The sequence below is a fragment of the Oryza glaberrima genome, chromosome 7, assembly GCF_000147395.1.
Source record: "Oryza glaberrima chromosome 7, OglaRS2, whole genome shotgun sequence".
NCBI classification, from domain to species: Eukaryota; Viridiplantae; Streptophyta; class Magnoliopsida; order Poales; family Poaceae; genus Oryza; species Oryza glaberrima.
This window is the reverse complement of record NC_068332.1, coordinates 23,910,727-23,923,389: the sequence shown is the minus strand read 5'-3', so window position 1 is coordinate 23,923,389 and position 12,663 is coordinate 23,910,727. Positions and strand designations below refer to the sequence as shown.

Below are 12,663 nucleotides of genomic sequence, written 5' to 3'. Positions count from 1 at the left end.
ATCCCCTGTAGCGTCGACCACGTCCGCCGCGTCCAGGGCATCATCCACCACTAGAAGCACCACCACGGCCACGACGGCACCCATGGAGGCCTCCTCTCCCTCTCCGGCCACGGCGGTGGCCACCATGGCTCGTCGGGACACCACAACAATTTCCACATCGCCACCTGCTCCCGAGGGAGGAGATACGCGCTGGCCGCCGCGGCGCTCGCCCGCCGACGCGCCGCTCCACCTGCCTCCGGCAGCGTGCCACCGCTGCTCCCCCTCTGTGGCAAAGAAAAAAGAGATTGAGAATAAGTTTGCTGACTAGGATGGTTGGCCCCACATTTTTTGTGTCACTTACATGTGGGTCCCACATATTTATTTTTTTATTTTTTGCTAACTAGAATGCCACGTCAGCAAAATCGGGCAAAAATACTACCATGGGACCTGGAGTGAACGGTTTGAGTAAGTTTAGGGGTAAAAATTTCTAGTTTTGTGGTTAAGGGATCTCAAAAAATCTCGCTGTTAAGTTGAGGGACCTCCGGTGAACTTATTCCTATTCGCGGGTACCTCGGGTTGGCCTCATGGGCCGGAAGCGTGTCTGCACCAAATCTCGTGGGAATAAGTCCACTTTGACTCCCTTGAAAGTGACCCGACCCTAAACCGCAAAACCGGATATCTCGACCCTCGAACTATTGAAATCGGTGCAATTTGACTCCCTTGGTGGTTTTGGAGGGCGGTTTCGCTGACGTGGTGGTGTTGACCTACTCTGTGGGGTTGACGTAGCGCTTAGGTGGCATTTGAATTAAAAACGTATACGTGGGACCCGATGTCATTCACACACATAAAAATTGTGGTGTCCACTAACATATGGGCCCCACATGTCATACTCTCTCTCTCTTCTTCCTCCCCTCTTCCTCCCTTCTCTCTTTCTTTCTCTTTCTCTTCTCTCCCCTTCGGCCGGTCGCGGGGAGCACGGGCTGGAGTGGTGGTGGGCGGGGGCCAGAGCGGTGGCGGCAAGATTGGAAGTTCGGGACTCGCTGCTCGATCCAGGGGCAGTATGCCTCTTTGCTCTACCTCCTCCACCGTGGCGCTCCCGGCGCCGGCAGGTCCAGATCCGTCGAAACTGTGGACTCACTCATCATCTTCAGGGACAAGGACTACGACGCCACCATCAAGTTCTACTAGGTGCGTATGCTCACCGAGTCCAACTCCGACGGCCCCGTCGTCCCCGACGGCCGCCTCATCCGCGGCGCCCCCATGAACAAGCACTCCACCTTCTGGAAGGGCGCCGACATCCTCGCCTTCAACTCCTACCTCTGGTGGATGACTGGCGAAAAGATCCAGATCCTGTAAGCTGCTAGCTAGCAAACACAGATTCATCCATGGCGTGAACGATCGATGGATTCGTTCGTGAGATTGTTTGTGTGTGATTTGGCTGGCAGGAAAGGCGCGGACGAGGACATGAGCAAGGACATCGTGGAGATGGAGGCGGAGGAGGCGTACAGGCTGGTGCTGCACCAGGTGACGCGGTGGCTGGAGCGCAACGTGGACCCCAAGAGCGCGCGGGTGTTCTTCGTCACGACGTCGCCGACGCACGCCGGCGCTGGCGGCGGCGGCTGCTATAACCAGACATCACCAGTGGGCGCAGCCGACGCGGCGTCGTATCGCGGGAGCATGAGCCGGCGGATGCTGCAGGTCCCCGGCGCCGCCGTTCTGGCCCCCGCCCGCCGCCGCTCCAGCCCGTGCTCCCCTCGGCCGGCCGAAGGGGAGAGAAGACAAAGAGAAAGAAAGAGAGAAGGGAGGGAGATGGGAGGAAGAAGAAAGAGAGAGAGGATGACATGTGGGGCCCAGATGTTAGTGGGCCGCACAATTTTTATGTGTGTGATTGACAACCGGGTCTCACGTATACTTTTTAATTCAAATGCTACCTAAGCGCCACGTCAACCCACGGACTAGGTCAACACCGCCACGTCAGCACTACATCAGCGAAACTGCCCTCCAAAATTACTAAGGGAGTCAAATTACACCAGTTTCAATAGTTCAGGATCGAGATATCCCGTTTTGCGGTTTAGGGTCATTGCTTTGATTCGTATCTATTTTAAGAGAGTCAAAGTGGACTTATTCCAATCTTGTGTTAGCTATTCGATGTGCAGGGGACCCTCCCCCTAACCGCTCCCTCTTCTTACGTTCCTGTTGCATCATAAATTTCATAACAAAAAACAAGTTAAAAATTAAAAAAAAATCTAATACCCTTAAAAATATATTTATGTGCATAGATTTTATACTTATAAATATATAACGTAAACTCCGTATGTATAAACTCTAACATTCCAGCATTCTACACAATAAGCTTTATGAATCTACTCGAACCTATGTATATTGTGAACAGGCTCTGATTTACGATAACCTAATTCGGTATTCTTCAATGAAACATTCTATGACTTATATAAATATTATATATAAAAATATTTAAATCTAAATATAAATTTGAATTGAGTATATAAATTTTTGACCTATAGATTTTAGGTGTGTAAACTTTAGATGTATTAACTTTAGGTATATAAACTTACCTGAAAAGAAGAACTATGTGGTTGGTAAAAAAAAAAAGAGAGTGGTGGAAAAAAACAAGGCGATCCATAGCTAATTAGCGATCTCGTGCAGGATATCCTACTCTACCAAGGAAGCTTGATGTCTCCTTGAAGCCGGCCGTTATTTGATTGATGAAAATACGAGCCCGGCTATAATACTCCTTGCGTATTTTAATGTATAACACCGTTAATTTTTTTTGACTAACGTTTGACCATTTATTTTATTTAAAATTTTTGTGAAAATATAAAAATATTTATGCTATTTTTAAAGAACATTTGATAATGAATCAAGTCACAATAAAATAAATGATAATTTCGTAATTTTTTAATAAGACGGATAGTCAAACGTTGGATAAAAATCAACGGCGTCATACATTAAAATATAGTGGTAGTATGATTTTTCTTTCATCCATGCAAAACCTATCCGCATGCATGCGGAACAGATTCGATCGGAATCCGGATAGAAACGGATTCGACCAAGAATGTTTATCCGATCAATGACGCTTATCGTTTAATAACAATCGGAGAGCTACAGCCTCGCCGCCTAGGTCAGTTCATCTCTAAATCTTCTAAATTATAATTCCAATAAATACAGGTCAACACATCAAACAGCAGAGCGAGCAGTACGGCAGCGCCATGGCGGCGGTGGACAACGGCGGCCTCTTCGACGTCATCGTGGTGGGCGGCGGTATCATGGGCAGCTGCGCGGCGTACGCCGCGGCGGCGCGCGCCGCGGCGGCGCGCGCGTGCTGCTCCTGGAGCAGTTCGACCTGCTCCACCACCGGGGCTCGTCGCACGGCGAGTCCCGCGGCATCCGCGCCACGTACCCGCAGGCTCGCTACCCGCCCATGGTCCGCCTCGCCGCGCGCCTCTGGGACGACGCCCAGCGCGACGCGGGTTACCGCGTGCTCACCCCGACGCCGCAACTCGACATGGGCCCGCGCGGTGACCCCGATCTCCGCGCCGCCATCGAGAACGGCGGCGCCGCCGAGGTGGCCTCCGGCTCGGCGTCGTGGCCGTGGTCCGGGGTGTTCAGGCTGCCCCAGGGGTGGACGGCGGCGACGAGCGAGCTCGGCGGCGTGATTAAGGCAACCAAGGCGGTGGCCATGTTCCAGTCGCTCGCCGTCAAGCACGGCGCCGTCCTGAGGGACAGGATGGAGGTAGTCGATGTCGCCAAGCAAGGTAACCGATGATCTAGCAACTCGTCTTGTTTTTTTTAGAGTAAATTTCACAAAACTACATATTTTATGGTGCAAGTTGCAAAAAACCACACACATTTTGACACTTGACACTTAAGTACATATATTTTGGTAGTTTAGTTTCACAAAACCACACTATCGATGAATGGATTCACCCGTGAGATGACGTGGTTGTTCCATCTAGGATAGAGACGTGGCATCCTGTTAATTTTATGCGATGGCTAGTAATATGATGCCATGTCCTCGTACTATGTGAAACAACCACATCATCTCGCAAGTGAATCCATTCATTGATAGTGTGGTTTTGTGAAACTACACGACCAAAATATATGTACTTAAATGGCAAGTGTCAAAGTGTATGTGGTTTTCTGCAACTTAGACCACAAAACATGTAGTTTTATGAAATTTACTCTTTTTTTAATATAATTGAGACTAATTAATGCATTATAAAATAATCTCTCTTTTTTTTTGTAATTCTCCATTAAAATTTATCTATGCACCTTATGATCATAATCATATTTACATGTATAACCTATATAGTCAGGGAAAGGATTTATCGTGGTGAAGACATCGAGCGGCGAGGAGTTCCATGGCGCCAAGTGCATCATCACGGTGGGCGCATGGGCCAGCAAGCTGGTCAAGTCGGTCGCCGGCATCGACCTGCCGGTGCAGCCGCTGCACACCCTCATCTGCTAGTGGAAGGTGAGGCCCGGCCGCGAGCACGAGCTCACCCCGGAGGCCGGCTTCCCGGCGTTCTGCTGCTACGGCGACACCTGCATCTACAGCACGCCGTCGATGGAGTTCCCGGGCCTGATCAAGGTGTGCATGCACGGCGGCGCGCCGTGCGACCCGGACAGGAGGGACTGGTGCGCCACCGGCGATGCCCTGGTCGACCCGGTGGCGCGCATCGCCGGTGGCGCGGTGGATCGACGAGCTCATGCCCGGCCACGTCGACACCGCCGGCGGGCCGGTCATCCGGCAGTCGTGCATGTACTCCATACCCCCGACGTGGACTTTATCATCGATTTCGTCGGCGGGGAGTTGGGGAAGGACGTGGTCGTGGGTGCTGGGTTCTCCGGCCATGGCTTCAAGATGGGGCCGGCCGTTGGGAGGGTCCTCGCCGAGATGGCCATGGACGGCGAGGCCAGAACGGCGGCGGAGGCCGGAGTGGAGGTCCGGCATTTCAGGATAGGGCGCTTCATGGATAGCCCAGACGGAAATCTCGCCGAAAATAAGGTCAAAAGTTGAGTCCTTTGCGCAGAAAATGGTCACATGGACTTCGGGTATCATTTGGTTGTCACTATAGGGGTATTTACCTTTTTGCCATATTTAAGATGTAGCAATTAATTATTTGTCACTCATTCTCTATGACATGTGGGTCATCATGTGTCTATAACATGTGGAGGAAAATTGGAATGTATCACCACTATATGAGTTAGTTTAGTGTAATCATACCTCATATTGTATTAACTTACTCCCTCCGTCCAAAAAAACCAATCTACCCTCATGTCCAGATTCGTTGTCTGGTTGATTTTTTGTGGGATGGAAGGGGTATATGTGTGGTTCACAAATAAAACAATTTTGGACGTCGGTAGATTGGAATAATTTGCATCTTTTCTGCCCATGTAGAAGCTACTTTCTCCTTTTTTTATATTATAAGACTTTCTAGCATTGCACACATTCATATATATGTTAATGATTCTAGACATGTATATATATGAATATGGGCAATGCTAGAAAGTCTTATATAATATGAAACGGAAGGAGTAGCTGCTTGCGTTTAAATGACACATCACTGAATTCAGAATAAAGTAGTTTTTGTTCTGTTAGTATTTCTCCTGATCTATTTTGATAAACACAAAATGTTCCTCATTCCAATTTTCCTCCATTTTTGCTAGCTCGGGGGAGAGTCAAACCAGTGCTTCCCCAGTCCTGTTCATTGTAGATATATGCAGGTGAATTGAAAGAGGCTTGGGTCTTGGCCATTGTCGGATTCAGGCAATACACTGCAAACGTCACAAAAGTTTAAGCGAGGAATATTATGATAATAAGATTCCAATTTTCCAAACCATTGTTGCTTAGTTCTTATATACTTGGTTAAAATGGATTATTTGCTCCATGTTTCGCTAAATATATATTTTTTAAAAAATTTGCCACAATGCTTTGGCTACTCTTATTTGTTATGTTTATTTATCAAATTATCTAATTTATTCATATATAACCAAGTAGATACTCCCCCGTCCCATAAAAAACCAAGTTAGTACTGGATGTGACACATTCTATTCCTATAACCAAATACTCACTCTGTCTCAATATATAGCTGGGTCTAATCCCATCCTAGATTGCTACGTATTGAGACGGAGAGAGTAGATATATCTTGCTTCAACATGTCACATCTTGCCGCAGCTATCATAAATTACAACTAGCTAGAAAAACATGTACTAGTATTTGTTTCGCAGGACCATTATTTTTCTCTGTGTTTGGACCTAGCAAGTACGACAGCACACTAGCTAACCTCAGTTTCGTATTATACGATATTTTTACTTTTTTAAAATCATTCCTTAAAAGTTTGATCATATTTGTAGAGAAACGTAGCAACATCTACAACACAAAATTATTTTTTGTTAAATCTAACATTGATTGAATATACCTTGATACTACATTTGATTTGTTTGAAAAAATGTTACTACCTTTATCAATAAACTTGGTATAAATAAGAAGATAAAATGACTGCGGGCAATGCCCCAATATTTATATCCTAGATCCACTTATCTCTTCCCAACACTCGAAATGATTGGGAAGCATTCAAGCCTTTGTGTGGGTGTTTTCCTTGTTCATAACTGAGTAGAGTGGAGGCTCTTAAGTGTGATCTTAAGCTCATCACGATCATCTGCTTGGTAATTAGCTAGTCACAAGACAATTTTTTTGATTGAAAAATTCATGTAAGTTATGACAAGTGACCAATTCACCCTAATATTTGTTTTTATTCCATATGATTATCATATCATAGAGTGTTAAACACAAGCTTTGTGTTCCTGACTTACTACTCATCATGGATGATCAGTCAAAGTGGACCCATCTTTCCTCCGATGTTCAATTCTCTTGCTCTGATACCACCACAGTCTTGGACTCGATGCTACTGTTGATGGTCGTTAAGTGCAAACTTTAACTGTCAACTCCTACATAAAAGATATCAAATATACTATCAAAACTTAGTGGTATGAGTTCACTACTACCATTTCCACTAATTTTGGTAAATATATGTATGAGGGTTAATTAAGGAGAAAATACACCCGACATGCGACAAAAATAAACCTTCGACCAATCACGTGCGAGCACATGGATTGAGGGACCTACAAGTCAGCTCAAACTGACTTAAAGTGGGTCAACCACCTAGAAACCGACTAAGAGGCCCACCTGTCATCCACCAGCCAAACTTGATGGAGATAGGCGGTGGAGGTGGTTTGGCCGAACCCCTGCTGGCTCCACTAACTGCCATCTTCCACGTGGTGTTCCCTGATTGGTTCCTGATGGCGGTTATGGGAGGTGGGTGGCTAGAAACCGCCATTCTCAACCGTCATTGGACAAAAGAGAATTCCATTACACTTCATTTACACACAACTTTGAGCTCAAGTAAAGTACAATCCACTTGTAGTTTCATATTTAGTATATTAGTTTGGTACAGTGTGAGGGGAACCTCCGGAAGGAGTGCCCCGAAATATCGTGGTTCATTTGAGAATTTTACGAAGGAGTGTCGGAGTGTTGAGATTCTTCCAACAGAATGCTAGAGAAAGCCGGGATTGTCGGCCTTCTTCTCTCGCTTGTACCTCAACAGATGCATCCTTTATTTAAGTAAGTCTTCGAATTTCTTTATATTCTTGTATTAGTTTATTTAAGTGAGATAAGATATATTATCATCGGTGTGGGTTCGTCGCTTAATGTGCAACTGAGTACTCTAATACTAGAACTCTGGATAAAGAAGAAAAGTTTTTGCGCAAGGCTAGAGTAATAATTAATAACTTAGACGTAGTGTCTAGGTTATAAATTACCTTCGTTTGTTGTGTGCTACACAGAAAGTGATGTAGACGGCAGGTGGTGACAGTCATGTCCGTCCTTTATATCTCTCCATGTTCGAGTACATCATAGAGCTCAAGGCCGGACTCAGCTTGGCAAACCAGGGGAGGACTGTTGTCCGAAGCATTTGATAGAGGTTTACCTTTAACTTTTTTATAGGAAGTTTTACCTTCAACTTAATTAATTATTTTTTATTCAGCAAAATTTGTACTCGTAAATATTATGGGTGTGAAATCTGTGAGTGACATATGTCTGCTCAAGTTTAATTGGTAAGTGTAGAATCACAAGATCCTATATTTTTATTTCCACTGAAAATTTATCGGTTTCTTTATATGTCACTCAAAATTAACTCCTTTTTATATGCCATTGTCTCAAATTTGCATAGTCTCATGTCACTACCGTGCGGCAGTTACCTCCATAATAAAAAGACGCATTTAGATTTACCACCTAATAATATGACAGCTATTTAATTTGAAATTGGTAGAAAAATATTTATTCAATAATTGATCTTTGCATGTCTGCATGGGAAATTTAAAAAAAGGTAGCTGTGCAATTGTTTATTCGTAATCAGTATTTTACTGTGAGTTCTATACTGTGCGCCTTTCTTTTAGGATGCAAGTATCTCCTACGCTCTTCGTTGGAGCAGTATGCCTTTTTTTTTTAAGTATATAGTACAGTACTACATTCATAGTTGAAAGAGTTTGTAGTTTGTACTAAACTTTTTTGTTTGGTCAGTATATACTACAATCTTCAATTAATGAAGTATATACTACGTACTACTTTCTCATATCAGTATACTTGATTACAGTATGATTCGGTATATACTAGGTTAAGTGTCCTGGTTTTTGGTTTACTACCTCCATAGTCCACACCCACGCTCGTCCACACAGCGCGTGTAGAGATCCTTGTTAGGAAACATTCCATATAAGCAATATGGAAACCTTCCTTCTATATACTAGTTAGACCCATACCTAAACCTACCATATATGCAATATGGCTATATAAGAAGGATGGGGCTGCTCATTGTGTACTTGTACTTGTGGTGGAGAAGAAGAGGAGAGAATGAATGAGAAAGAAAGTCCTACCCCTATATCCTGTGTCTCTATTCTTGTAGACATTACGGGACTCTCTTGGACTACTTCGTGTAGTAGGAGGGTTGCGTAATACGTTATCATCACGACGTTCTACCGGAGACCGAGGAAGAAGAAAGGTAAGAACTCGCACATCCATTTTGCATCTCGCTGATCCAATCGCGAAAATGGATTCCTCTGTTCGTTCTTGATCCGGTTTTCCGGCAAACACCACCACTGCAGACTTGAAGTCGCCGGCAATAAGCCGATTGGGGGTATGACGTGCTATGTGGTCGATCCGGAATCACCACCATCGTCCTTCAGCCGGATCTCGAACCAAGGCCTCACGCACGACTTGCACGTCGGCGATGGCCGCACCACCGTGCGCCATGGCATCACCACTCTGGCAAGAGTAAGAAAGGAAAAGAGGAAATCGAGAAAACAAGAAAATGAAAGCAGCAGAGGCAGCGCAGGCCGCCGTCATCACGCATATGCTTGGCCACCGCACCGGCGCTGAGGCTGCCGCACTCGCGCCGAGTGGCCACTCCGCCGCCGCCCGACCTCGCCGCCACACGGCCATGCCGACTCCGTCCGGCTGCATCCCGTCGCACCGATCGCGTCCTGCCGATGCAAGGCAGCGCTCCGCCGCCGTGCGGCCAAGCTCCACGACGCCGCACGGTCGCGCCCCGCCGTCCACGAGAGAAAAGCAAAAGAAAAGAAAAAAAAGGGGGAGCAGACGAAAGGACTGCCGTCCGCACCTCACCGGCCTCCGCAGGGCCGCCTCGCTGCTCGTGCGCCGGCCTCAGCACCGTGTCGCGCCGAGCCGCCCGGCCGCCGCTCGGCCGCATCCCGCGCGAAGCTGCCCCAGCCGCCGCTTCGCTGCATCCCGTGCCCACCCGGCCGTCGGCGTCGCCGCGCCGATCCAGGCCGCCACCTCGCACCTGACCGAGCGCCGCCGCCGCACGGCTGGTCGCCGCCGTCACCGCGCCAGCGAAAGGCCACCGCTGGCCGCGCCCGGGCCGCCGCGCGCCGCTGCCGGACGTGCCCTGCACGGCGCCGCCCGCACGGCCGCTGCCGCCGCGTCCCCGCCAAGCAGCGCCGCCACGGCCACGCATGGCCTCGCCGCCCCGCCACCTCAGCCCGGCGGCCGCACCACCCAGGCCGGCCGCCGCGCCGCTGCCGCCCTACCGCAGCCCGGCCGCGGCGTCGCCCAGACCGGCCGCCGCCACACTGCCGCTCGCGCCACCCGGCCGCACGCCGCCGTGGCCGCCGCGCCGCTGGTCGCTGTGCGCCGGCGCCGCCCGGCCACCGCGCCTCCTGCACAAGGCAACTACGAAATTGAAGGAAGAAGAAAAGGGGAAGAGAAAAGAAAAAGAAAAGGAAACATTCCCCTGTGATTTTGCAAAAATGCCCTTGTTATTTTTGGAAATTAAGCATATGTTCCTCTGCATTGGAAACTTTGCGTTCTAAACCCTAAACTTTCCATAAAACACACAAATAACCCTCTGCATTTGGGATATTTGGCACTCGGAATTTGCAAATATCACCAAAATCATATTCTCGCATAAAAGCGCCACGGGACATTGAATTTCGACCCCGACTTTGCATTTGAGGTACCTTTATTGCTGATGTTTATGATTATGAAATTCAATTATCGTATTTACGATTATTGATTATTTGTGATGCTTTTATTACTTTAATTAATATCGTTGCGATAAAATGTATAGAATTGCATAGTATATACTAGAATTATTTGCGGGAATTTTGTGTACCATTATATTGCAACACTTGTGCATTTTACCAGCATTTAATTTGCACATATTTTTGAATAACGAAAGATGACTAGCATCGCGGATTAGAAAATTCACTGAATCTATAATAACTCTGACATATTTTGATGTTGAAATTACAGTAGAGCAAGAAGCTCCATGGTACCGTTAATCCAATCGCGCCATCAGCATTGACTCGATGAGTTTGATCTAGCATTTCAAACTCTCACCAGTGCCTCCAAGCTACTCTCATTAATGAGTAGGCTAGAAGAATAAGCGCGTTAGCATTTAGAAGATTATGGTACATACCCTACCTCTCGTAGAGCAAGAATTATAAGCAAGAATGGGTATTTTCGACTAGATTCACCGAGCAGATGACCCAGAAAGAGTATGGTAACACGATGCATCGAATTTGCATTGAATACCACTGAAACTCTTAATGTTCTAGCCGAACGCGACGAAAGTCGCACGCAAGTATCACTAGTACACATACTAGAAGTTTGCCTAACCAGTTGATAATGGAATTGCGTAACGTTCGGGATAGTGTTCAGTAGAAGAGCATTATCTTCCAAAACTAACTAGCACAGTTGATAACGAATTCAACACTAGCAGCTAGCCTGGTGCACTTACCTTAACGGAGAAGAGGAAAAGGGGGAGTAGAACACAGGTCAAGGTGAAACAATCTAGAACTATAAAAGAAAAGGACAATCCTAATAGCACACTCACTATGAATTGAGGGGGAGAACTCCTTGCCTATTTGCATGGCTATGGACGTAGAATCTCCTATGCTAGATCGGATCAGCCCTAAAATTCATGTCAGAATAGTATATCATTGCCATAGTTGTTGAGCAAGAAGCTCGTTATGAAGTTAATTGAATCCGAAGTACTGGAATACCTCGTTGAATCAATATGCTTCGTCATCACTTGTTGCAATTTTAATAAGAACATTGCATTAAAGAAATGGTCCTTGCCCAAGTAGAGCACATATTTTCCTTGCAATAAAGAATTATTTCCAGTATAAAATAGCATATTTAAGGCATTTACTATCTTGTTGCTCTTTTCTAGCACATAGTTATAATGCTTTGAATCTTGTGTAGCGCCCAAACATAAAAGAAGAATGAATTGTGGTCTGCATAACCACAAATAACACTTTAAGCGAAAGAGGTATTTCCAGACTCATAGAATTGGAAATATTATGACTGTCGCTAGGAGCAACAACCAAATTTGTTGGCCTAGAAAATGCCACGGTTATATTATCTATGGAACAATTATGCACATTACAGAAGCATGTATTGTCCATCAACCCCCCCTTGAACTTTCTAAAAGTGTGATGATTTGGGCTACACCCTTTAGCAACGGATTTTTCAGCCATTTCGGTCTTAGAATTATAAGAATAAATATTACAACTCGTATGATCGAAGCTCATATATGCATAATTTTCCTAAATCATATTGTGTGCCAGTATGCACCAACAGGAGATTAATGCATAAACCACATACCACGAAGGTATAGTTCCAGCATCCTTGAACTGGATTGCGAGGAATATTTGCGGTTCCATTTGGTACTGTATGGATAAATGCGCTTCCAAAGCAGCAAACATTCAGTGTCTCTTAGACACCGTGTCTTTGCCAAGACTGATCCGGCATTTGATGATTGGTGAATTGGCAGCACGAAGTACCAAATATTCACAGAAGCGGACTAAGTATAAAGCTATGAAATGCAATATATGCTATATCATTGTTGTAATACCCGCAGTAGAAAAGCAGACTCTGAAAGAAAATTCAGACCATCGGCATGAACATCCATCCTGTAACTAGTGCTATTGCATCTGTTTGGTTTAAGTGCATATCCTACTATCATAATGCGTTGCAAAAAGGCTCTCTCCAAAGGCCACAAACCTTTTATGGAGATAGTTATGAAGCCTAAAATTCCTTGACAAATAAGAATTATTTCCAGTCATTTAGGGGGAGAGAATGAACCC

The 12,663-nt window shown here is 46.0% G+C and overlaps 1 protein-coding gene and 1 pseudogene across 1 annotated transcript; both read left to right on the top strand.

Moving 5' to 3' along the window:
- Positions 1–904: 904 nt before the first annotated feature.
- Positions 905–2,169, top strand: LOC127780445 (probable xylan O-acetyltransferase 11). Its single transcript, XM_052307350.1, has 2 exons — positions 905–1,331; positions 1,425–2,169. The coding sequence occupies exons 1-2, from the start codon at positions 1,174–1,176 to the stop codon at positions 1,912–1,914; spliced, it is 648 nt and encodes a 215-aa protein (XP_052163310.1). The 5' UTR covers positions 905–1,173; the 3' UTR covers positions 1,915–2,169.
- Positions 2,170–3,002: 833 nt separating this feature from the next.
- LOC127780322 (probable sarcosine oxidase) lies at positions 3,003–5,017 on the top strand (annotated as a pseudogene).
- Positions 5,018–12,663: the final 7,646 nt, after the last annotated feature.

Bases quoted from the DNA above. Each gene is read 5' to 3' on its own strand.
- LOC127780445 (XM_052307350.1), top strand. From the start codon at position 1,174: ATGCTCACCGAGTCCAACTCCGACGGCCCCGTCGTCCCCGACGGCCGC. The intron at 1,332-1,424 runs GTAAGCTGCTAG...TTTGGCTGGCAG, and splicing joins GGCGAAAAGATCCAGATCCT to GAAAGGCGCGGACGAGGACA.